The sequence below is a fragment of the Spinacia oleracea genome, chromosome 4 (genome assembly GCF_020520425.1).
Source record: "Spinacia oleracea cultivar Varoflay chromosome 4, BTI_SOV_V1, whole genome shotgun sequence".
In the NCBI taxonomy this organism is placed as follows: domain Eukaryota; kingdom Viridiplantae; phylum Streptophyta; class Magnoliopsida; order Caryophyllales; family Amaranthaceae; genus Spinacia; species Spinacia oleracea.
The window spans coordinates 123,324,192-123,348,733 of record NC_079490.1 but is presented as its reverse complement, the minus strand read 5'-3'; the positions used below and the strand labels follow the sequence as shown (position 1 = coordinate 123,348,733).

At 37.7% G+C, this 24,542-nt stretch overlaps 1 protein-coding gene and 1 pseudogene across 1 annotated transcript; both read left to right on the top strand.

Annotated features, from left to right (window-relative positions):
* The first annotated feature begins 3,540 nt into the window (after positions 1-3,540).
* On the top strand, positions 3,541-14,096 carry LOC130471850 (uncharacterized; annotated as a pseudogene).
* Positions 14,097-21,367: 7,271 nt separating this feature from the next.
* LOC130471848 (altered inheritance of mitochondria protein 3-like) lies at positions 21,368-22,279 on the top strand. Its single transcript, XM_056842174.1, has 2 exons — positions 21,368-21,566; positions 21,687-22,279. The coding sequence occupies exons 1-2, from the start codon at positions 21,368-21,370 to the stop codon at positions 22,277-22,279; spliced, it is 792 nt and encodes a 263-aa protein (XP_056698152.1).
* Positions 22,280-24,542: the final 2,263 nt, after the last annotated feature.

The window sequence follows — 24,542 nt, the reverse complement described above, 5'->3', positions numbered from 1 at the left end:
AGGAGTCTAGGACTATTGCCCATTGACCCCTGCCCCCCCCCAACATTGTATGGAATTCTATCTCAGTTTGCAGTGACTTTAATTCCACTGTCTTGTAAGAACTTCATACCCTTTTTTCACCAGAGAAAAAAAAAGGATGAAGAGTTTCTGAACATTAACTTAGTCTTTGGACGAAATTTGTGGTAATTTTTGAAGTATTTGCCTTTAAAATTCATCTAATTTCGTAATTGCTTTTGTGAAATTTGTTTCCCCTCCCTGTGAATTTCGTGGTAATTTGCTGTACTTTGTGGATCCCAAATTCTATAGATTGTAGACTATATAGTGAAGAATCAGTTGCATCAGGGTTTTAGAGCTCAGAATGGGAAATTAAGGAAATATTTTATGGAAGAACTTATAGATGGGTCACTGGTAATTGGGATGATCGGCCAGCTTCAACCTTAGGTGTCTAGGGTCTGAAATTAATTTTCTATTCCAAAAATAAGATTTATCTGCATTGTTCTAAGGGCTTGACTTCAAACCAGGAAAACATTGAGTAAGTTTGGGTCTGTGGTACTGATCTCCACTTAGTGTGTGCAAGTGGAACTGAAAGCCAATAACACTCATTTTACGATTGCTACTTTTTATCTGAATGTTTACAAAGAGTTCAACACTGCTTGGTGTCTCTTTCTCTAAAAAGAATATCTTCAGAGTCTTCTGTGGGTAGCAGTTACAAAGGCTAGCAGTTTAGGAGGAAGGTTCTTGTAGCAGCATAATAGGTAGTGTAAAAGGCTAGAAATATCATAAAACACACACAACTCTCTTTCGCAATTTTTTCGCCATTTTTTCTTCGTACTTCGTACTTCTACTTTTATTTTATTTGATTATTTGATTTTTGAACTTTTAATTTTATTTATGTATTTAATTTGCATACTTTTAATTCATTATTAACCTGCTTCTTGCCCAAATTCGTTTTTGCCCAAATTTGTCAATTAAAGTTGCCCGAATTCGTTCTTTTAATTTAATCAGGGAACATGCTTCTTGCTGAGTGTTGGCTTAATTTGCGTGTGATGAGTTACATTTTTTGAATTTGTGAGCTGCATGTGAATGTGTGTGATAATTGTTTTTAATTTGTGACCACTCTGTATGTCTGATTTCACTAGGCATAACAACACTCTAAATTTCTGATACTCTGAATGTCTGGACCGTTTGGTACTCTGAATCTATGACCAGTCTCTAAAGTCCTTAATTGGTAATTTGGTAGTATAGTTATTGTGGAGTATTTGAGTCTGGAGTTGCTCCATATGATGATGAATTGGTGTTGTACTGGAGTATTGCTTGACTGCTTGTTAATGTGAAGGAGTCATTCACATTAGAAACTGATTTCAGTAGGTTGAGTATTGCTTGACTGCTTGTAAATGTGAAGGAATCCTTCAGAAGGACAATAGGATTTTAGTTAGTGTGAAACACTTTTTTTTATTACAGTAGGTTAATTGCATATTTACTGGTTCATGATTCTGAAAACTTAGGGGTTGTTTGGTTGACAATTAAAAATGGGGGAAGTAGAAATTCATGGGAATTTATAGATAGTGTAGTTGTTTGGTTGACATAGAAAAGTAAAAATGGAGGAAGTTGGGATTCATGGGAAGTTGGAATTCCTATAAAACATGGGAAGTTAATTACCTAGCTTCCCCTTGTTAACCAAACAAATTAAGGAAATTCCCATGAATTTAACAAGGGAAGTAATTTCCCTTGAATTACAACTTCCTATAGGAATTAAATTCCCATGTCAACCAAACAAGCCCTTAGAAACGGATTTTGGTGATGGTGATGATTATGATGATGTCAACGGGAACGGGAACGAGAACGGGAACATCAGGGGCATGAAGCGATTTTGCTGATGATAGAAACAAAAAAGGTTGGGTCCTGAACCGTTGTCTGATTTGCTTACTTTTCAACAATAGCTAGTAATCTAGTATACTGCTATTGACAGCCTCTTTGGTTTCTGACAAATCTCAATTCATAATCTGGTAAGTAGGTTGCAAAAGGATTACGTGAAGGGAATAAAAGCTGATCATTACCATGCTGATATGGAAGTAAGAGACCGTGAAAATTTTCACATGCGGTAAGGTTTGAATTTCCTATTCACATGCTGTAAGGTTTGATTAAGTTTCTGGCCCAATTTCATGAATTATATTTAAGGTTTGCCTATTTGTGATCCTTGTATCTTTCTATAGTCGTCAATACTGCTGATCTCTATGTCTGATTTCCTTTTTTTTTTCCTTGAGACTTGAGCAATATCTGTTTATGTGCCTGGTGTCTACAAGAGTGTGTACCAAGTTGTGAAAGTAAATTGTTGTATTTCTTAGAGTTACTGAGTTAGTGCTGTCATGAGTTAGAATAGTTTTTAGGGACTCAGGTACTATGTTGATATATTGGTATTTTTGGTTGTGACCACACTAATGTCCAGGGGCATAAATGTTTTCTGCGCTTGTCATCTGAATTCACTACATCGCTGTTTGATGTTACTGATAGGAATTTCAACTACGAGAAGGGAGTTGGTTGACTGATTAAAAATGCTGAAAGCTGATTGCTGATAAAAAATCTGTTGATTGATAAAAAAATTCTGAAAGTTGTGGTTGTTAGGTGTTTCTATCATCATTATCGTTAGTATTAATGATGAAACATAGCCATCATAATCCAACTTTATAGCTTTATACTCCCAGACTTTACTTTAGCAAAAGAGATTAATTGTTCAACCTATTATTCAAAATAAAATATAAAGTAATAACCATAAACATTTGAATTCCAACTATATCTGATCAAACCTCTGTAGTGAATTGTTCAGAAGCCTCCACAGTTCCAGACAACAATTTGACAGCCACTTCCCTGCCATCTTTTAAGCAACCATAGTAAACTACTCCAAATCCGCCTTTCCCCAGCTCTCTTTGGAAGCTTCCATGCCATGCTTGTTATACAAAAAATGATGAAAACTGCTACAATTAGAACCAGTACAGCTGAAAATGCAGCTATGTGAGAAACAAGTGTTTTGCTTTTCTTCTTCTTCTTCTTCTTCGAAGTACAGGAGTTGCTCGAACATAGATCTGAATTGTTTTGCATGCTTTACTCGGAAACATAAGAAAGTCAGACAAAATGTTTTCGAGAAGGTGAATTGTCAAAGACAGAAAAGTATAGGATCTTGAATATTTGTTGATACAAGTACCTTAAAGAGAGTGATCCTGCAGCAGATTTTTCTAACAGAAGTTTAGGAACTGAAGCAGTGAAGTTGTTTACTGAAAGGTTTCTGCAAACATTTAACATTGTTGTGTTAATACTTGACAGACCTTTAACATTTACAGTACCACGGTCTGGATTTAGTTGTCACTTTGCTAGCTAATTACGCCATCACATGCAGGAGCATGGTGAGCTAAATGGAGAAGAAATGTAGATCTAGTGCACTATATCTAACTTGTGAAATTATTTAATTTATCGTGTTTTAGCTAGTACACCATCTCTAACTTGTGCCCATTCGTGATTTAAACTTGCAGGAGCATGGTGAGCTAAATGGAGAAGAAATGTAGATCTAGCAATGACACTGTGGAGGCTCTTGTTTGTTTTTGAGTCATTTTGTGATTTCTAGTAATGTTGAATTTGTTTACGTGGATTTTTTTATGCATTTTTGTCGTCAAAAACACTAAATTAATTAGTGAACGACTATTTTGTAATGCATGTGTCCTATGGGCACTAATATTGTAATATTACTCTTTAAGTCAATGAAAATTTTGTATTATTGACATCCTTTCTTAATCTAGAATACTAATTTTAATTATTACTTTATTATTATTATTATTATTATTATTATTATTATTATTATTATGAATATATGACCCGTTGCATTAGGTGCTCAACAGATTTATTTTGACAATATATTACCGTTGCATTAGGCTAAAACGCGTTGCATTATTCCTTTAAGCCATCGTAGATATATGTCGCATTAGCTAAAATAACCGTCGCATTAGCTAAAATAACCGTCGCATTAGCTAAAGAACTAATGCGACACCCCATCCAATGACCGTCGCATTAGCTATAATAACCGTCGCATTAGCTAAAATAACCGTCGCATTAGCTAAAGAACTAATGCGACACCCCATCCAAGGATCGTCGCATTAGATGTTTATCTAATGCGACGGTATTAATTTCCCGTTGCATTAGGTCACTGATCGTCGCATTAGGCCTAATGCAACGCCATCGGATGCAAGGGTCGTTTGTCGTCGCATTAGGTCTAATGCGACGGATTTTGATGCCTAATGCAACGGGATTTTAGGCGTTGCATCTGATAAGAAATGTAGTAGTGAAAATATCTAGCAGCAAATTTTATGGAAATTATTTACATAAATAAGTATAAGTTTTACGTTTTAAATAAAATCAAATTTTTTCTTAATCCTATTTCCCAAGTAAAACTTTTTAGATTTTCTAAAATTTCTCCTAAGATTTTGTAAATTAATAAACCTGTTTTAGAGAAACTCTTTGACTGTTTGAGTTGGTCTAAGCCACGTCGAGCAATTGTGGAGTTACGTGGGAAGTGGTTTTCCCTTGTTCCTAAAGACACAAGGAATGTGGAGACCAAGGAGTCTAATTGTTGGCAGTTGAGATTTGAGGGGAACAAACCCTAATTAATGACTAATATCTATAAAAGGCTGTACATTTTCTGATAAAATTACACAAACATTCCAAGAGTCTTGTATTTCCTAAAAACGTTTTAATGAGTTTTCACAAAAAGCGTTTGTGTCCTAGTTTTTATTAATCAAAACTTTTATTTGCCGAAGAATTCTGATATTTGTGGAACGAAATTTGTTCTTCCTGAATTGCTCTTGACTGAAGTATATTTTTTTTTTATCACAGCTGATTTTTCTTACTGATCTGCAACTCGCTCACATGTACTTCGTATAAGCACACAACCTTTAAGAAGATGCATGAGCCCCTTGATAATTTAAACATTATGTTCGTTCACTAGTAGAAAAAACCCCTGTTGCATCCCCCTTGTTGTAGCGTACATGTGTTAATACGCTTCAACAACCAGTCGGTCAACGCGGGTCAAACCCTTTAAAGGGTTATTGCAGCGTACAATTTAATTGTTCCCTGCAAAAAAGTTTGTTGCAGCGTACATTTTAAAAGCCCCCTACAATAGCTCGTTTTTGTTGCAGCGTACTTGTTAAAGCCCCCTGCAATAACCCGGGTAAAAAAAAATTTCGCTGCAATATTCGTTGAAACTAATTCAAAACAAATTAAGCATCTGACGCGCTCAACTCCCTTCTTCTCCCTTAACTTTCCCTGCGTCATCCCCTCGAAAAAAACCCCTTTCCCTTCATCGTCAATCTAGCTTCTTCGTCGGTGGTTCTGGCCTCCTCGCCAGAGGCCACCTATTAGCTTGCTCGGCCGTTGGTTCCAAGGAAAAACTTAGCTTGCTCGCGCCGGTGGTTTCAAGAAAGAAAGTTGCTCGCGTCCTATTTTCCGTCAACCTCTTTGCCGCGGCTAGTAATCTTCCCTGTCCCCTCTTTTAGGTTGCTCAATTCGTTTACCTGATTTTCGTTTTAAGAATTAGGGTTTGTTCAATTCGTTTTTAGGGTTCTGTGCGTTTGTTCAATTCTTTTTTAGGGTTTGTTCAATTCGTTTTTTCAATTCGTTTTTCCAATTCGTTTTTAGGGTTCAATTCGTTTGTTCAATTCGTTTTTAGGGTTTGTTCAATTTGTCTTTAGGGTTTGTTTAATTTGTTTGTTCAATTCGTTTGTCCAGTCACTGTAGCTAGGCCTAACATGGTAGGAGTATGTGAGAGACACTGACAAAATAAATCAATGTAACAATGCAACTATTTGCTATGTGCATCCTCTGCTAGATTTCCCTGTATATAGACTTAGTGAGGTAGTGTACAGTTGTTGTCACTGACTCACTGGTTTGGCTTAACTTCCCTTGCTTTATTCCAAATCATGTTTTGATGACGAGTTTCGGTCTTCCCGTTATGATTATATTTTGGCCTTCATCTCTGTTCCACATCACAAGCTTTTTGCTTAAAAGACATCCCAATTTGAAAGTGTAACAATTTTTTTTCATGAAAGTACTATTCTTAGAGGTCGTACCCAATTATTCTCATAAAGCTGTGAGATCTCCGTAGAGTCCAAGAAGTCAATGATCTCTTTGCAGCTACCATTTTTCCATATGATATGTAAGGTCGGTTATTAGTTTGTTGTAGTGTAGATTCCGGGTGATAATCATTCTGGCTTGTGAGTATAATTTTTAGGTCAGCATATCTTCTTCATCCCTGAAAATAAATCATTCGTGATAGCCTTAATCTCAAAATAGTATAATCCCCTTCCCCCCCATTTGTATATATGTTTTAAGTTTTTAACAGAAGATTTATTAGTTAATTCGGCTTTGGTAGGCTGTCGTTGATAGAGCTAAGAACTCAGAATATTCAGCTGATGAGGATATGGAGGAGACAGATGTTAAAGATCCAAATTTAAAGCAATCTCTGGAGTCTGCTACTTCTCAGATTAGCCAGCTAGCTCTTTCTAACAGTGCTACTGGTAAATCTTCACTGAATTCTACTGTGGGATCAGATACGGCCAATGCAGGTGTAGATATTGACAAAAAGATCCGAGCTTTAAAAAAGAAGGTACCATTCCTATCTAAGTAATTTTCGACCATAAATTGAGTATGAATTTTTTGATAATTGGTTAGCGATGATCGAATTTAATCTCTGTTTCTTAAGGGTCAAGAAACTGAAAAATCTTTATCTCACTCTTTTTCTTAACTCTCATACATATTTTATATGTAAAGTTCTTGAATGAGAATATAATCTCTTTGAGTGATTTAGGAACTTGTATTTTTTTTCTTACTACTACTATGTCCGTTTACAAATAAGTGAAGCACTTTGAAGTATTCCTTTTTTGGATGGTGTTTTTGCTTGCTCTCTCCCCTCATCACATGGGCACTTTTCTGCCTCTTTTGCAAACTGATGGAGAATTCTTTGCAAACTTGGATGGTGCAGTAAATCCAAATTGTAAATCATAGAGCGTATGGAAAAGATATATTGCTTCAATTTATTGGTCTATAGTACGTGACACTTACAATTTATTGTCTGGGGTTTGTGTTATTACCAGCTAATAGAATTAAGTCTGTTACTTTCTTGAATTCAAAGCTTTTACACATTGACAATGAAGTGATTTTATGTCTATACAGAATGAGGATCATGTTGGCAGTGTTAATGATCTTGCCTTCTCTTATCCTAACAAATAATTGTCTATTGTTACATGTGGAGACGACGGGCTTATTAAGGTTTTTATGCTTTTTTATTTTATCAATCTCACTCTATTTGGAATGGATTCTTAGACCTTGAATGTGTTTAGGTTTGTGATGCTGTCACTGGGGCCAAGCAGTATACATTTGAGGGTCATGAACCACCAGTATATTCCGTATGTCCACATCACAAGGAAAGTATTCAGGTAAGGTTCTGTTTTTATCATTGAGTTTACTCAAATGCTACCTTCAATATCTTAGCTTTGGTCCGTAATTAGAATGGGCAGAGTGGTTATTTTTGTAGAAGTTACACTGTATTTTATTGGATCTTCTTTTGTAGGAACTGGCAAGTAGAACGTCTTATATGTTTTACTGTATTTTGTGGTTTCAGCCATAGATTAATAAGTGTATTTTCTACTGCTTGATTTACTTCGTAAAAACTGAAAGTTGCATCTCGTTTCAGCTCAATTTCTCGACTGCAACGGAAGGAAATATAAAAGCATGGCTATATGACAATGTCGGTTCAAGAGTAGATTATGATGTGTCGGGCCACTCATCAACAAGGATGGATTATAGCGCCGATGGGCTAAGGTAAATATTATACCCCCTTCAAGTGCATCTCTGTCATAGTTATAAGATTAGTAGATAAAATCAGCTGAAGGCGGAGTACTATTACCAAATAACTAGGCGGTCCAGTGGCTGCAACTTTTGAATTTCACGATGATAACTTAGGTTCGATCCCTGGTGACTGTTACTTTCCTTTCCTGGACTAACAGGCATCTGGAAACGTCACCCTTGACACAATTCACCATATTGGACTGACCGGAGTAACCTATATTTCTAGGTAAGAACAAAAAATAATTGGTTCATCTTTGCAAACAGTATGTGTTATTGACATCATTTATCATCCTGGAATCTGTTATTTTTGTGGTCAAAACTTGTGGTCCTAGAAGTTATTTCGTTGAGCATATGGTAATGTAGGAAATAATGATTCAAAAAGATTCAGAATAAATAAGCTTCTTATTTATAAGATCAAGGAGTCTTCGTTGATTTCTCATGAACTATAACTTGGTAAATATTTATAGTTTAAGGATATGAAGCCGGTCATGTTCCATTAAACTGCATGACCAAAAGTGTCGTTGACCTTACAGGAATACATGATTAACATATGTATAGGTAAAATGCATCATGCCTCATTTTGTAAGATGTTTTCTACTATTTTTCGTTCTGAATTTGCTATGCTGGTAATCTGGTATATGGTTTTATTTGTGCAAAGAAGTTCCTTTATTTATTTTGGTGAAAAGGGAAATTTATGTCAATGCTACTTCTTGAACATTCACAAATTCAGGTAGTATTCACCATGTATCCTTTATAAGTGTCTGAATTGTTACCAATTGTCAGCTTTGGTAGCCAAGTTGGATACGGAAACAGATGACTTCACGGACAGTGTAACTTCTTCCCCAAGGTCTAGACCTTACAGTGCATATTCTATTGGCAATGACAGTGTAGTGTCTGAAGTTTCCTCAATTGGTCAGGTCAAAAAAGGTATGATCATAGTTTTTCTATGCACTTCTTTTGCTTTGTTCTGTACAGTTTCTGCTTTTAGGATTGTACAACGTACTTATAAAGCTGAGCAGGTACTTGAATCAAAAGTTAACAGTATGCATGAGCCATTGATTAAGCCACACATTGTCTAGTTGTTGGTGATTTCTAAAGTGACAAATAGTTGACTGGTTTTCTTTTTCCCTGATATGCAACGAAAAATCAGGGTCACAAGTGCTGAAGTTGAAATTGAAGCCCACATCCCAGCTAAACTTTCTAGTCAGCTCAAGACTGTTACAACCTACAGCAAGCCTTCTGGCAAAGAAAAATCAATTCATAGATGTTTCGACAAGAGTTTCCAGAAGGTATACCCAATTGTGTTTCATTTCCTAACATAAACTCTGATTTACTCTTAAAAGTAAAATGCAGTGCTCAGTAATTTCTGTATTGCAGTTTAGTTTACGCGCTTTCCTTTTTGTTCCTATCAAACTAATTATAATCAAAATGGTCCTACATTGGAAATATTATCCATTCCTTTTAGTGGTACTCCCAAATATTATCCATTGCTTCTTCCCGATAGTAAAGAACCTCAGCAGAATCTATGGCTTGCACTGCATCCAGATTAGTGGTACTCCCAAACCCAATTACTATAACTCATTTCTGAATGGAGTTGAGATATTTAAGATGAGCACCCCCACTGGTTCTCTTGCTGGCCTGAATCCAATTCCTGCCCCCACACCAGACTTCATTGAATCTCCATCAGGCTCATTTGATTCTTATAACATGACTAATATGCATAGTTTGAACTAAAGAACCTAAGGATACATTTGATTCTTATTACATGACTAATATGCATAGTTTTAACTTTCTAAAACTCATTCGAATCTATTTATGCACATTCAAGGCTCATTGGGTCGTTATAGGTCATATTTAGGCTAAAATGACATTTCCGCTCCCAACTTTGAACTAAAGAACCTTAGGACTCATTTGATTCTTATTACATGATTAATATGCATAGTTTTAACTTTCTAAAACTCATTCGAATCTATTTATGCAACTTTAAGGCTCACTAGGTTGTTATAGGTCATATTTAGAGCTAAAATTACATTTTCACTCTCAATTTTGAATTAAAGAACCCAAGGACTCGAATGATTCTTATTACATGATTAATATGTATAGTTTTAACTCTCTAAAACTCATTCCAATCTATTTATGCACATTTAAGGCTCACTGGATCGTTATAGGTCATATTTAGAGCTAAAATGACATTTCCGCTCCCAACTTTGAACTAAAGAACCTAAGGATACATTTGATTCTTATTACATGACTAATATGCATAGTTTTAACTTTCTAAAACTCATTCGAATCTATTTATGCACATTCAAGGCTCATTGGGTCGTTATAGGTCATATTTAGGCTAAAATGACATTTCCGCTCCCAACTTTGAACTAAATGACCTAAGGACTCATTTGATTCTTATACATGACTAATATGCATAGTTTTAACTTTCTAAAACTCATTCGAACCTATTTATGCACATTTAAGGCTCTTTGGGTCGTTATAGGTTATATTTAGAGCTAAAATGACATTTCCGCTCTCAACTTTGAACTAAAGAACCTAGGGATACATTTGATTCTTATTACATGACTAATATGCATAGTTTTAACTTTTGAAAACTCATTCGAACCTATTTATGCACATTTAAGGCTCGTTGGGTCGTTATAGGTCATATTTAGAGCTAAAATGACATTTCCGCTCCCAACTTTGGGTCGTTATAAGTCGTTATAGGTAATTAATTAATTTTTCTTACTCTTAATTGATTCGTATTCTAGACTATTAGTACATTTTAATTAGTTGCTTGAATGTTAAAATGTGACATTTTATTTGCATTTAATCGATCTAATGCTCCCATCAAATTTTTGTTTTTGTAAAGGTTTATACTCCGAGGACTGCGCCTTATGCTAGTGAGGGAATTGACGTGGTTCGTGAGCAATGGGCGAAGTTTTGTACCAGCAAGTATTTATTATTGACCTGAGCGCGTTTGATCGAGTTGGTTTAGATGTTATAGAACAATCTTTTATGTTAAAATATATGCGTACGTTGAAATTGGAACGTACATATATTTATTTAAATGTATATGGTACGAGCACTTTGGTTTTGAGATATATACAAAACACAGTTATTGTTTTTATATTTGTTATACAGGTTGCGATATTCTATTAATGTTGTGACAGGTTTCGATCTATATTTGGTGCAAGGCACTCTAGGTATCCCTAAACAAAACCAAAATTTTCCCGCCAAAAGTGCTTTATTGCAGCGTACATATATATATATGTACGCTGCAACAAGTGCCAAAAATTTGGCAAAATTCTTGACTTGTTGCAGCGTACAAATAGATGTACCTTGCAACAGGTAGGGTTTTTTGCAGCGTGCAACAATTTGTACGCTGTAACAAGTCAAGAATTTTGCCAAATTTTTGGCACTTTTTGCAGCGTACATGCATATGTACGCTGCAAAAAAGCATTTTTCGCAGCGAATATTGTACGCTGCAACAAGTTCAGACTTGTTGCAGGCCCCCAGTTGCAGCATACGATGTACGCTGTAACAGGGGTCTAAAAGCCCGCTGCAATAAGGATTTTTTCTACTAGTGGTTGTTCCTCTACAGCCCTATACTGGTTGTTAGCTTTACACGACAAGTAAATGTTAAATGATAACTTTCAATGCTCCAACATAATTTTATTTTTGATCAATAGAAGTTAGTTTTTTTCTCAAAGTAGTTGAAACACCTTTAAGAGCTTCCTACAAAATTTAGCAAATTAAAGTTAGAATCATTCGAAAAACAATAACCGAAAGCTTTTGTTGCCAACTGGAGGAGCTACAGCAACAAGAGGTAGCTCTAAACTATAATTACTCCTTGTGCTTATGCCAATAACGCAAGAAGAGCTTTAAGAAATTCATTAGGTGCCTCTTAGAAGCCTCACAAACAAATGTAGGCAACTAATATAATGCCACCAATTGTAATATAAAAAATATTCCCTACAAAGAAGACCGATGAGAAACCAAATTAATATATTTTTTTTTATTTTGAAACACCTGTTACTTTCTGTGACCAATATTGATACTTAGGCAGAACACGTGGTGATTAATTCTTTATGCGCTTTGTGAATTGTGACAATACAAAACCAGAATACCTCTATGACTCTTTACTACTTGAATCACATGTAACAAGGATGCTAGTGAAATGGCTAGGCTTTTGGTTCAAATGTTGGGTGTATGAATTTCCTACCGCTGCTTAAAATCCAACATAAATGACACACATTTTTTATTTGATGAGCTTATATAGTAAAGATATCCGAACACATATGTAGTTTAGAATAATAGAATATGATACGAAGATAGACAAGGTACTTTTTTTTGTAAGGTCATCTTCATTAGAAATTGAGAACAGTGGCTAGCCAACTATTATTTGAGCTTTCAACATTACTTATTTTTTTTAAGTTCAGAATATCTTCAAATGGGTACAGTTTCAGCTTAATTATAAGTTTGTATAGATTAGTTATTAGGTAAGTGGCGAGGTGTACTCACTGAAGAACGAAGTACATAATCCATGTGATTACACTGAGCATTAATCCCACCACTGTAAAATTTTAGAGCAGTTTCGTGAGTGAATAGGAATAGAACAATATGGAAGTTACGGTTTTTGAGAAGTGGTGGTTTTGACTTTGGACTACTAGAAAAGTGGGAAGTGGAGTGTCGGATGCGTGAGTACTGCAGGTAACTAATTTACTTAAAGTTCTATTAATTGCGGTTAAGTTTGGAATGTAGTGAAATCTTGGGTTGGTTATTAAAGCTTTTGTAGTAGTGGTAGTTGGTATTTTTTATGCTAATCTGATTTTTTTTTTTTGGTTCTACTACGAGGAGTTCCCACCGCCTTCGGCGAGTGGACTAATCTTTCGTGAGAGTTTGCATGGGTACCTCGATGGGCAGCATCCCTCCCAGTTGAGATTTTTTCCATTCCCAAGGCTCGAACCCGAGACCTTGGTTAAGGAGCAAGAGACCCTTAATCACTCATGCCAACCTCAATTGGTTATCTGATCTTGTTATATCATGGCACATGACATGCCAAATATTCATGAAGGTAACCATGAAGGTAACCAGGCTACACATATTCTTTAACCAGACTTGGTATGGGAACAAACATGTACCCATCTTCTGCTTTTCTTGGAAATAACAAATATTCATCCATGGCCAGCCTTCCTATCGATGAGTTGATTGAGAAAGCTGATGGTTTTTGCTGGAGTTTTCCCAGGTGAGAAATTTCTTCATGTCAAATGTTGAAAAAGGGGATTACAGACTTACAGTATCCTTTGATTTTCTAAATCTTAGCCTTACTGCTATTTTTTTTGTGCAGAGCATAAATATGAAATCCTTAAGAAGTGGCAAGAGAAGAGCACATTGTTGGTATGACCGGTGATGGTGTCAATGACGCAGATATTAGTATTGCAGTTGATGATGCAACATATGCTGCAAGAAGTGCTTCTAGCATTGTTCTTACTGAACCTGGTCTCAGTGTTATCATCAGTGTTGTGCTAACCAGTAGGGCTATTTTCCAGAGGATGAAAAATTACACCGTGGTTTTCTTTTACCGCTTTCTTTTCTTTCTCTCTTCTTTTCCTTGTTTCCTGAGCATTATTGTCTTACCTGCTGTTTTTGTTATTTTCCTTTCTAATGCAGATCTATGCAGGCTCCATCACAATTCGTATTGTGGTATGTAAATGTAGCAAAATTATTCTGGACTAGAATATTTTTCCTGATTCAACTATGTGTGTATTAACTGACTTTTCTTGTATTTAATTCTGTAGCTTGGCTTACTGACTTACTGCTTATTACTTGGAACAGCTACAGGGAACTCTCCGAGATAGTTGAGGAAGCCAAGAGACGTGCTGAAGTTGCAAGGTATTGATAATCTGAACACCAATTTACTTTCCCCCTGTTGCCTTGTTTTTCATACTTGGGAATGCATATAAATGACATGCTTCTTACACTTATACGATGAATGTAGGCTTGGTGAGTTGCACACTCAAAGGACACGTTGAGTTCGTGGTGAAGCTAAAGGGTCTTGACATCGACACTATGCGCCAAATATACAACTCTATTAATTAATGTTTTGAGTTGTTTAGTGTTTGTAATAATATCGAGAACAAATATATGTAATCAGTATTATTAGAGTGATAATTGCAATATTCTTTTTATTGAGGCTTAATAATATTTAACTATATACTATACTCTTTAATATAAGGTTTTATTTTGAATATGTGTAGTTATTTCGTGGTATAAAATAAAATATATTGCAGCTAGCGAAATTGTAAAAAAAAAAAAAAAAATCACTTTAATAGCGCTTCATATACATCCGCTATTAGAAAATAATAACGTTGGCGGCAAAACATTTAATAGCACATCTTTTATACCGCTTATAATGTGCTATTAAAGAACTATTTAAATTATCCTGCTAGTACTTTTTATAGCGCTTTTAGAAAGCGCTATTAAAAGTATATTTTATCTTTAATAGCGGAGCCATCAACAGCGCTTCTTGAAGCGCTGTTAAAAGAAATATTAAGCGCTATTAAAAGCATTTTTTTGTAGTAGTGAAATACAATTCACCCCCCTCTATTTTACGTGTTCCTACTGGAATATCAGTTAGTATAAGAGCCAGTACTCACGAAAAACATAGGAAACCAGTTTGAGTCAAGTTCCTGAAAGTATGAACACACACGAGAAACTAGAGGAAGGTTACTCCACGCAAAGGCCACCAATGTTCAACGGCAAATTCTACACATACTGGAAGAATAGGATGAAGATCAATTGGTCCACATACATCTGTATGGATTAAACCCAATAGTTCATTTGCTCTTTCTCCAACTTTAGAGAAAGGTTGCTTTGTCATTTTGCCAAGTAAACATGATTCGCATTTACCATAATCCTCTAAGTCAAATTGTTCTAGAATTCCTTCCTTTTGAAGTCTTTCTAAGCGTTTCAAGTTTATATGGCCTAATCGACAATGCCACAGATAGGTGAGATCTGAATCATCCTTTTTGGCCTTTTTGGTATTTATGTTATAAACTTGTTTGTCGTGATCTAATAAATAAAGTCCATTGACTAATCTAGCAGATCCATAAAACATCTCTTTAAAATAAAACGAACAACTATTGTCTTTTATTAAAAAGGAAAATCCCTTAGCATCTAAGCAAGAAACTGAAATGATGTTTTTAGTAAGACTTGGAACATGGAAACAATCTTCCAGTTCCAAAACTAGCCCGGAGGGCAACGACAAATAGTAAGTTCCTACAGCTAATGCAGCAATCCGTGCTCCATTTCCCACTCGTAGGTCGACTTCACCCTTGCTTAACTTTCTACTTCTTCTTAGTCCCTGTGGATTGGAACATAAGTGTGAGCCACAACCTGTATCTAATACCCAAGAAGTTGAATTAGCAAGTATACAGTCTATAACGAAAATACCTGAAGATGGAACGACTGTTCCGTTCTTCTGATCTTCCTTTAGCTTCAAGCAATCTCTCTTCCAATGCCCCTTCTTCTTGCAGTAGAAGCATTCGGATTCAGAAGTGGGTTGACTGACCTTCCTCTTTACAGATTTGGTGCCAGTTTGCTTAGTTGGGCTGGCCTTGTTGCCACCTTTCTTAGCATTCCTCTTCTTTCCAGATTTCTTGAACTTGCCCCCACGCACCATAAGCACATCCTGCTTATCACTTTTGAGCGTCTTTTCAGCGGTCTTCAGCATACCGTGAAGCTCAGTGAGCGTTTTGTCCAGACTATTCATACTGTAGTTCAGTTTGAACTGATCATACCCGCTATGAAGAGAATGGAGGATGGTGTCTATAGCCATTTCCTGAGAAAATTGCAGATCCAGCCGACTCATATTCTCAATGAGTCCAATCATTTTGAGAACATGTGGACTTACGGGCTCGCCTTTCTTAAGCTTGGTCTCAAGAATTTGCCTATGAGTCTCGAATCTTTCGACTCGAGCCAGATCTTGGAACATGTTCTTCAACTCACTGATGATTGTGAAAGCATCTGAGTTGATGAACGTTTTCTGCAGATCCGCACTCATGGTGGCGAGCATTAGACATTTCACATCCTTGTTGGCATCAATCCAACGATTGAGGGCTGCCTGAGTGACCCCGTCGCCTGCGGCTTCGGGCATCGCCTCATCTAGGACATACTCCTTTTCTTCCTGCATAAGAACTATTTGCAAGTTCCTTTGCCAGTCAAGGAAGTTTTTCCCGTTCAACTTCTCCTTTTCGAGAATTGATCGAATGTTGAATGAATTGTTGTTTGCCATATTAAAAACTACAATTGAAAAGAATAAACAAATAAATAACCATTCACAGTTTCTCTTAATAAACTTAAAATCTAGCATACATGCATAATTCAATGTTTATTAAGCATTTTATTCAAGTTATGTGTTCCGGCAGGTGTGAATAAAATGATTCCAAGATCCTAAAATCATTGAAGAACTAAGCACAGTTTGTCGACTTAATCCTAAAACATCTTAGGTAAGCAAAAGCCTTTTGCTAATAGTCTAGAAACTATTCTTGGTTGATAGGTACGTCTAAGAACTTATTAGGTAAACCTATCGATTTTGCCACGACATAAAAGGACTCCTTACTTATATCGTTGAGTTTCACCAAAACTAACATGTACTCACAATTATTTGTGTACCTTGCCCCTTTAGGACCAATAAGTAACACCTCGCTGAGCGAAAACTATTACTAGATTGATGTAAAGGATATCCAAGCAAGTGTATATTTTGGCATGGCACCTTTTAACTCAATTTTTAAGTTTGGAACTTAAGGCTCTTACTATGTTGGTTAGATTTTAAGTGAACTAAAATCCTTATTCATGCAACATAATCAAGCTTTTGATCTCATGCATTTTAAGACATATTTAAAAGCAATTAATAACTTAAAACATGCATAAGATAAATGTGATCTAGTGTGGCCCGACTTCATCTTGAAGCTTTGACTTCAAATTCCGTCTTGAAAATCTCCGTGGGAGGCACCATTTTCTTCAAATAGGATAAGCTATAACTAATTACAACTATTTGATGGTACGCAGACCATATTTGAATTGAAAAATAACTTTGGTACTTTAGACCAATTACATTCAAATTAATGGTACGCAGACCATATTTTCTATCCTATTTGGGCCATACTAGTCACTTCATAACCTGCAAAACAGTACATATACAATATATACCATTCACCCATTCATTATCATGAATGGCCCACATAGCTGGTTAGTAAAACACATTATGCATCACATAAACATTTGCAGCAATTAATCAAGGGCACCAATAATCTACAAATTATTCAGTCCTTATTAATTCTAATCAAGTTGTTTTAACCTTAAGGATTTGTAGACCTAATCAAGAGTTTTATGACTAAAAGGGCTCCCACTTAAACCAATAAATTCATATGCTTTACTAATTTTAAACATAAAAATGTATTTCAAGTCTAACCGGAAACATACAAATTTAATTAAAATTTAAAGCTCATATAAATTTATAATTGAATCCAAAAAGTTTAATTTAATTTCAGTCGTATTTAAATTAATTCATGATTTTAATTTTAGTAAAATAATTAAAATAAATAAAATTTATTATAATTACAATATTCAAAATTAAAATCCAAGAAAATAATTTAAATTATTAATTTTAAAATTAATTAAAATTGTGTAAACTGAAAAATTTCAAATTAAACATTCAAAACGATCTAATCGCAACGCAAACACCCTACGCATTGCACGCCCATGGACCGCACGCACACAGCCATCGCTGGCCATGTGCGCGCAGCCCATGCGCTCGTCGCATAGCTGCTGCATCTTCCATCGCAAGCCACCGCACGCTATGGTGCTCGCTGCGCGCGCGCCAGCGCTCGACGCACGCGAGCCATCGCTCGCTGTGCGCGCTCGCCAGCGCTCGCTGTGCGCGCGAGCCATCGCTCGCTGTGCGCGCGAGCCATCGCTCGCTGTGCGCGCGAGCCATTGCTCGCTGTGCGCGCGAGCCATCGCTCGCTGTGCGCGCGAGCCATCGCTCGCTGTGCGCGCAAGCAATTGCGCGCGATCAATCGCTGGGCGCAGCGCTCGTGGCACGCGAGCTTGCGCTCGCTGCGCGCGCTTGCGCGAGGCAGTGCGCGACGTGGCGCAGCTCGCTTGCTGCCCACACTCGACTGCCTTGGCTTGCCTTTCGCCCATGCCCATTTGTTCATAGCTCGTGGCCCACGACACAAGGCAGGGCTGCTGCCTTGTGCTCGTGCACCATGCCCTTGCTCATTGCATTCGTGCCGCACGGGCGACGAGCTCCCTTGCTCGTCGTCGCATGCCCGCACTATACAACACCCCTTAAGGGTAACACGAAGCGTCCATTGCTTTGTGCGTGCAAGTTATATGAACGAATTGCATAAAAATTAAAATTTATATTTAAAATTAATGACAAATTAATAAATAATATTAATTTCATAATTTAAGGGCGAAAAATCGAAAATTTATTATCCAATTGATTTCCGATTATTATGGATTCAAGTCTAGGTCATAAAAATTTAAAATTTATCATTAATTTACAATTTTTATGGTGGTTTTTAATCATAGGTATCTAATTAAATTATAATTAATTATGAAAATCAAATTAATTCTAAATTATTCTAATTTTCAACAAATTAATCATAATTACAAATTAGATTGCATAATTAACAAGGCTAGGCATTCAAACTTGTTAAACATATACAGTAGGTCAATAAAAAATTCAAGATTTATCAACAAGAATCGCAAATATTTAATTTAACATCTTAAATTTACGAAATTTTGCATTCGAAAAACTAAAACCTTCGAAAAGTCATAGTTAGGCTTCGAATTTGAGAATTCTGGGTTCGGCAAAAAAAAAAAATTTTTTGTCAAAATTTTAGAATGCCTTTTACATGCGGAATTGACACAAAAATCACTCGATTTGGATGAGTAACGAAGAAACTGCCGAAAAACTGCGTACGTATAATTAAATAAACGCAATTTGCAATTAATTAACAATTACGAAAATTAATCACCCCTCTTAATTCTTGCAAATTTGTAATATTTAACCATGTTCATGCAATTTAGATTATGAAAATAATAAGGGGCTCGTGATACCACTGTTAGGTTATGATACATATGACAATTCATAAATCATGCGGAAAAACCATTTAGCCAGGAATACATATTATTTACACATAATCATATAGCATAGTTTAGATGCATACTCTTTGTTGCGTGCCTTCCTTAGCTGCGCCCGAACCGAACAAGAACAAGTCTTTAGGACTCCAAGTGTCGTCCCTCCGTAGATAGTCCACAGCACGTCCGGATCCGCCTTAAGATTGACCAACTAGAATCGCCCTTAAGGTACTATAATTTTCGGCACTCTTAGGTAAGAAATATGACTGAATTTTTCTCTCAAAACTCACTTTGAATACTTGAATTAATCTATGAAAATATGTTACCCTAGGCACGTATTTATAGAGTTATGGAAAGGGAATTGGAATCCTAGTAGGATACGAATTAATTAAACTTAGAATCCTACAAGAACTCTAATTAATTAATTTATCCTTTTAGGAATAGGAATTTAATCATATACTAATTCTAATAGTTTTAGGAATCATGCATGAACACAAACTCACACACACACGGCAGCCACGAGGGCCGCCCATGCGTGTGCGTGCGAGCAGCAGCCCACGCAGCGAGGCCATGGCCTTGGCGCGCGCTGGGCCTGCCTTGCGGTGGGCCTGGGCGCTGCCTTGGCTGGGCGCGCGTTTGGCTTGCTGGGCGATGGCCCGACTTCGTGCTGGGCCTTCGTCCGGCAGGCCTCGTCCGATGCTAATTCGTACGATACGCTTCCGATTAAATTCCCGGTTCCGGAATTCATTTCCGATACGAACAATATTTAATATTTCCGATTCCGGAATCAATTTCCGTTTCGAATAAATATTTAATATTTCCGTTTCCGGAATTATTTTCCGATTCCGATAATATTTCCGATTCTGACAATATTTCCGTTTCCGGCAATATTTCCGATTCTGGCAATATTTCCATTTCCGATAATATTTTCCGATACGTACCATGTTTCCGTTTCCGGCAACATCTACGACTTGGATAATATTTATATTTCCGATACGATCCATATTTCCGTTTCCGGCAATATCATCGTTTCCGGAGTATTCATTTCTTGCCTGTGACGATCTCAGCTCCCACTGAAACCAAGATCCGTCGATTCCGAATATCCATAGATGGAGTATCTAATGCCATTAAATACTTGATCCGTTTACGTACTATTTGTGTGACCCTACGGGTTCAGTCAAGAGTAAGCTGTGGATTAATATCATTAATTCCACTTGAACTGAAGCGGCCTCTAGCTAGGCATTCAGCTCACTTGATCTTACTGAATTATTAACTTGTTAATTAATACTGAACCGCATTTATTAGACTTAACATAGAATGCATACTTGGACCAAGGGCATTATTTCCTTCAATCTCCCCTCATTCCTCAAGATCCGGAAATTGAGCGGACATTTCGTGCTAGACGTCGAAGCTTGCAACGAGCATCTAACAACATAGATCATCAAGAGGAATCCGTTTTTCCTTTTGAGCACGAAGAACTAGAATATTCGGACGGAGAGACGGAAAGTCTCCGATCTTTCAAGAGTAGTTCAAGTGATACATTTCATATGGCGCATGATTTGAGGAGTTATGGTGCCCCCGGGGCCTATGAGGCAAAAATTGCCATCTCACTTCCGGCCTTGGAGGCTACCGATTTTGAGTTACGGCCCGCACTTATTGGGATGGTTCAAAGGAGCCAATTTACCGGGTCAAGACTTGAGAGCCCAAGGGAACATCTAAAGACTTTTGTCGATTATTGCTCCACGGTGAAACACAATGGGGTAACCCAAGAATACATTCGAATGGCACTCTTCAAGTTCTCCTTGATCGGTAATGCAAGAAAGTGGCTCGATGACCTCAAGCCAAACTCATTGACCTCTTGGAATGAGGTGACGGAGGCATTCATCAACAAATATAGTAGCCCCGCACAAACCGCGGACTACCGGTCCAAGATGATGACATTCAAGGAAAGGACCGATGAAACCCTTCAAGAGTCATGGGAAAGATTTAATGAGCTTCTTCGCCAATGCCCACATCATGGCATAGAGATGGGAGTGCTTCTTCATTGCTTCTACCACGGACTTTCTAAGGCTTATAGGACGGCCCTAGATGCGGGAGCCGGGGGGCCAATCATGAAGAAGAGCTTAGAAGAGGTTTTTGACATCATTGATGATGTGGTCCGAAATTGTGAAGATTGGAACGATGATAGAAGAGAATGTGACAAGAAAGGAGGAAGGTACGACCTTGAGCCGATCCATTCTTTGAGCACCAAGTTTGATGCTCTCGTTACACAACTTCAAAGGTCCAATTCTATCCCTTCTTGTCCTTCTACTCCCCAATCCCCTTCTAGACTTCTAGTGTGATGTCTTGTGCTTTGTCTTGTGATTATTGTGGTTCATTTGAGCATCCCTCTTCATATTGCTATCCTTTCGACCAACCCATGGAACAAGTTAATGCTTTTAATAATGCAAACAACCAACGGTTTGATCCTTATTCCAACACCTATAACCCCGGTTGGAGGCACAACCCAAGGTTTAGTTGGAAGGATGATCAAACCCAAGGTCAAAACCAATTTCAAAACCATGGGAATGGTCGAAATCAAGGCAACTATGAGGGTGGAAGTTCAAGCTATTATGGGGGTTCAAGGAATTAAAACTATGGCCAAAATTTTCAAAATCAAGGCCAACCTTCAAACTTCCAAAGACCACCACCACCACAAAGCTATCAAAGTCAAGGGAGCTACCAAGGTCAATCCTCCTCTTCTTCTCAATTTCAAAAGCCACCTCCACCACAAAGCTTTCAAAATCCTCCTCCCGGTTTTCAAAGACCACTCCTCAATGCCCCACCTCCTCAAGAGTCAAATATTGAAACAATGTTGAAAACTTTCATGACTCAAGTCAACCAAAAGTTTCATTCCATGACCACCCATAATAAAATGCTTGAAACACAAATTGCGCAATTGTCATCCTCTAATGCTTCAAGAGTTCCCGGTTCTTTGCCTCCTCAAGGGGTAAGCCCCGGTGAGACCCATCAAGCTAATGCTATTGTGATAAGAAGTGGGAAAAACATTGTGAATTCAACTACTAAGAGTCCAACTCAAGGAGAGAGTGAGCCCATTGATGAGAGTGAGCCTATTGTTGATACCACCATATATGAGGAAGAGGTTGTGGTGAGTGAACCAATGGTTGTTGAAGTTCCAAAGAGAGTGGTCCCTCCTTACAAGCCCAAATTGCCTTTCCCATCTCGTTTTGCCGGAGCTAACCTTGATGATTAATTTGCAAAATTCCAAGAAGTCCTCAAGAACCTCTATGTGAACATTCCTTTTGCCGAAGCCCTTAGGCAAATGCCTACTTATGCCAAGTTTTTGAAGGAGATTCTAACCAAGAAGAGGGTTGTGGATGTGGTTGAGACTATTAGCCTACCCGAAAGTTGTAGTGCCATTATCCAAAACAAGTTGCCCACCAAATTGAAAGATCTCGGGAGTTTTTCCATCCCATGTGCAATTGGGGAACTTGTCATAGATAAATCCCTATGTGACTTAGGAGCAAGTGTGAGTGTAATGCCATTCTCTATTTTTCAAAGGTTGAATGTGGGAGAGTTGAAGCCTACCCAAGTGTCCCTCCAATTAGCCGACCGTTCGGTGAAGCTTCCATTGGGAAAGGTAGAGGATGTGCCTATGAGGATTGGGAAGTTCTTTATTCCCGTTTATTTTGTGGTCTTAGAAATGGAGGAGGACCCTAATGTCCCAATCATCTTAGGAAGACCTTTTCTTGCCACCGGGGGGGCAATCATAGATGTGAGAGGTGGTAGACTATCCCTTAGTGTGGGGGATGAGAAAATTGAGTTTCAACTTAACCAAATCATGAGATGCCCCTCCCATATGGATGATTGTAAAAGTATTGATATCCTTGATGAAATTGTCAATGAGTCTATGAGCATGCATATGCATTCTACTAACGATGTTCTTGAGTATGTTCTTGTGCATGATTCCAATGAATGCAATGACACCATGGAGACTCAAGAGATGCTTTTAGCAATGGATTGTGAAGAGCCCTTGGTGTCCGTTGAGACCACCAAGGAGGTAAGCAAGCTTGAACTCAAACCCCTCCCCTCTACTCTAAAATATGCTTACCTTGATGATGCGAGTCCGGTAATTGTCAATGCTAAACTCAATGATGAAGAGCTTTCCAAACTCTAAAATGTTTTGAGAAAATATAAAAAGGCCATTCGGTATAACATTGGTGATTTGAAAGGGATTAGCCCGGATTTTTGCATGCATCGAATTGTTCTTGAAGAAGGTCATAAGCCTTCCATTGAGCCTCAAAGGAGATTGAATCCCAACATGAGGGAAGTGGTGTGGAAGGAAGTGGTAAAACTATTGGATGCGAGAATCATCTATCCGATTTCGGATAGTAAGTGGGTTTCCCCCGTCCAAGTAGTGCCCAAAAAGGGGGGAATGACCGTTATTAAGAAAAATAATGATGAGTTGATCCCCACTAGGGTTATGACCGGTTGGCGCATGTGTATAGATTATCGCAAACTAAATACCGCCACCCGAAAAGACCACTTCCCTCTACCATTCATTGATCAAATGTTGGAAAGGCTTGCCAAGCACAAGTATTTTTGTTTCTTGGATGGATATTAGGGATTCTTCCAAATCCCCATCCATCCAAGTGACCAAGAAAAGACGACATTCACATGCCCAATTGGCACCTTTGCATATCGAAGGATGCCGTTTGGTTTGTGCAATGCTCCGGCAACCTTCCAACGATGCATGATGGAAATATTTTCGGAATTTCTTGAGAAAATCATGGAAGTCTTCATGGACGACTTTAGTGTCTATGGAGAAGACTATGATTCATACCTAGTCAATCTAGGAAAAGTATTGAAAATAAGTGAAGATGTGAATCTTGTTTTGAATTGGGAAAAATGCCATTTTATGGTCGAGGAAGGCGTTGTCCTTGGTCATGTGATTTCAAGTAAGGGAATCCAAGTTGACAAGGCCAAAGTAGATGTGATTGAGCAATTTCCTCCCCCAATCAATGTCAAGGGGATTCGTAGTTTCCTTGGTCACGCCGGTTTCTACCGGCGGTTTATCAAGGATTTCTCAAAAATTGCTAAACCAATATCTAGTTTTCTTGTCAAGGATGTCCCTTTTGTTTTTACTAACGAGTGCCTTGAGTCTTTCAATAGGATCAAACAAGCTCTTGTCACGGCACCCATTATTCAACCCCCCAATTGGGAGCTACCATTTGAGATTATGTGCGATGCTAGCGATTTTTCCATTGGGGCGGTGCTTGGGCAAAGAGATGGTAAGGCCCTTCATGCGATTGCTTATGCTAGAAAGACTCTTGATGACGCACAAGCGAATTATGACACCACGGAAAAAGAGCTTCTTGCGGTTGTCTATGCCTTGGAAAAGTTCCGTCCTTATCTCCTCGGTTCCAAAATTGTCATTTACACGGACCATTCGGCCTTGAAGTACCTTCTTGCCAAGAAGGACGCCAAGCCAAGACTTATTCGTTGGATCCTTCTCC

What these genes read in the sequence shown, in the direction of transcription:
- LOC130471848 (XM_056842174.1), top strand. Translation starts at nt 21,368, where the DNA reads ATGTCTTGTGCTTTGTCTTGTGATTATTGTGGTTCATTTGAGCATCCC. An exon ending in GAAGGATGATCAAACCCAAG is followed by an intron (nt 21,567 to 21,686) that starts GTCAAAACCAAT and finishes TTCAAAATCAAG; the next exon opens with GCCAACCTTCAAACTTCCAA.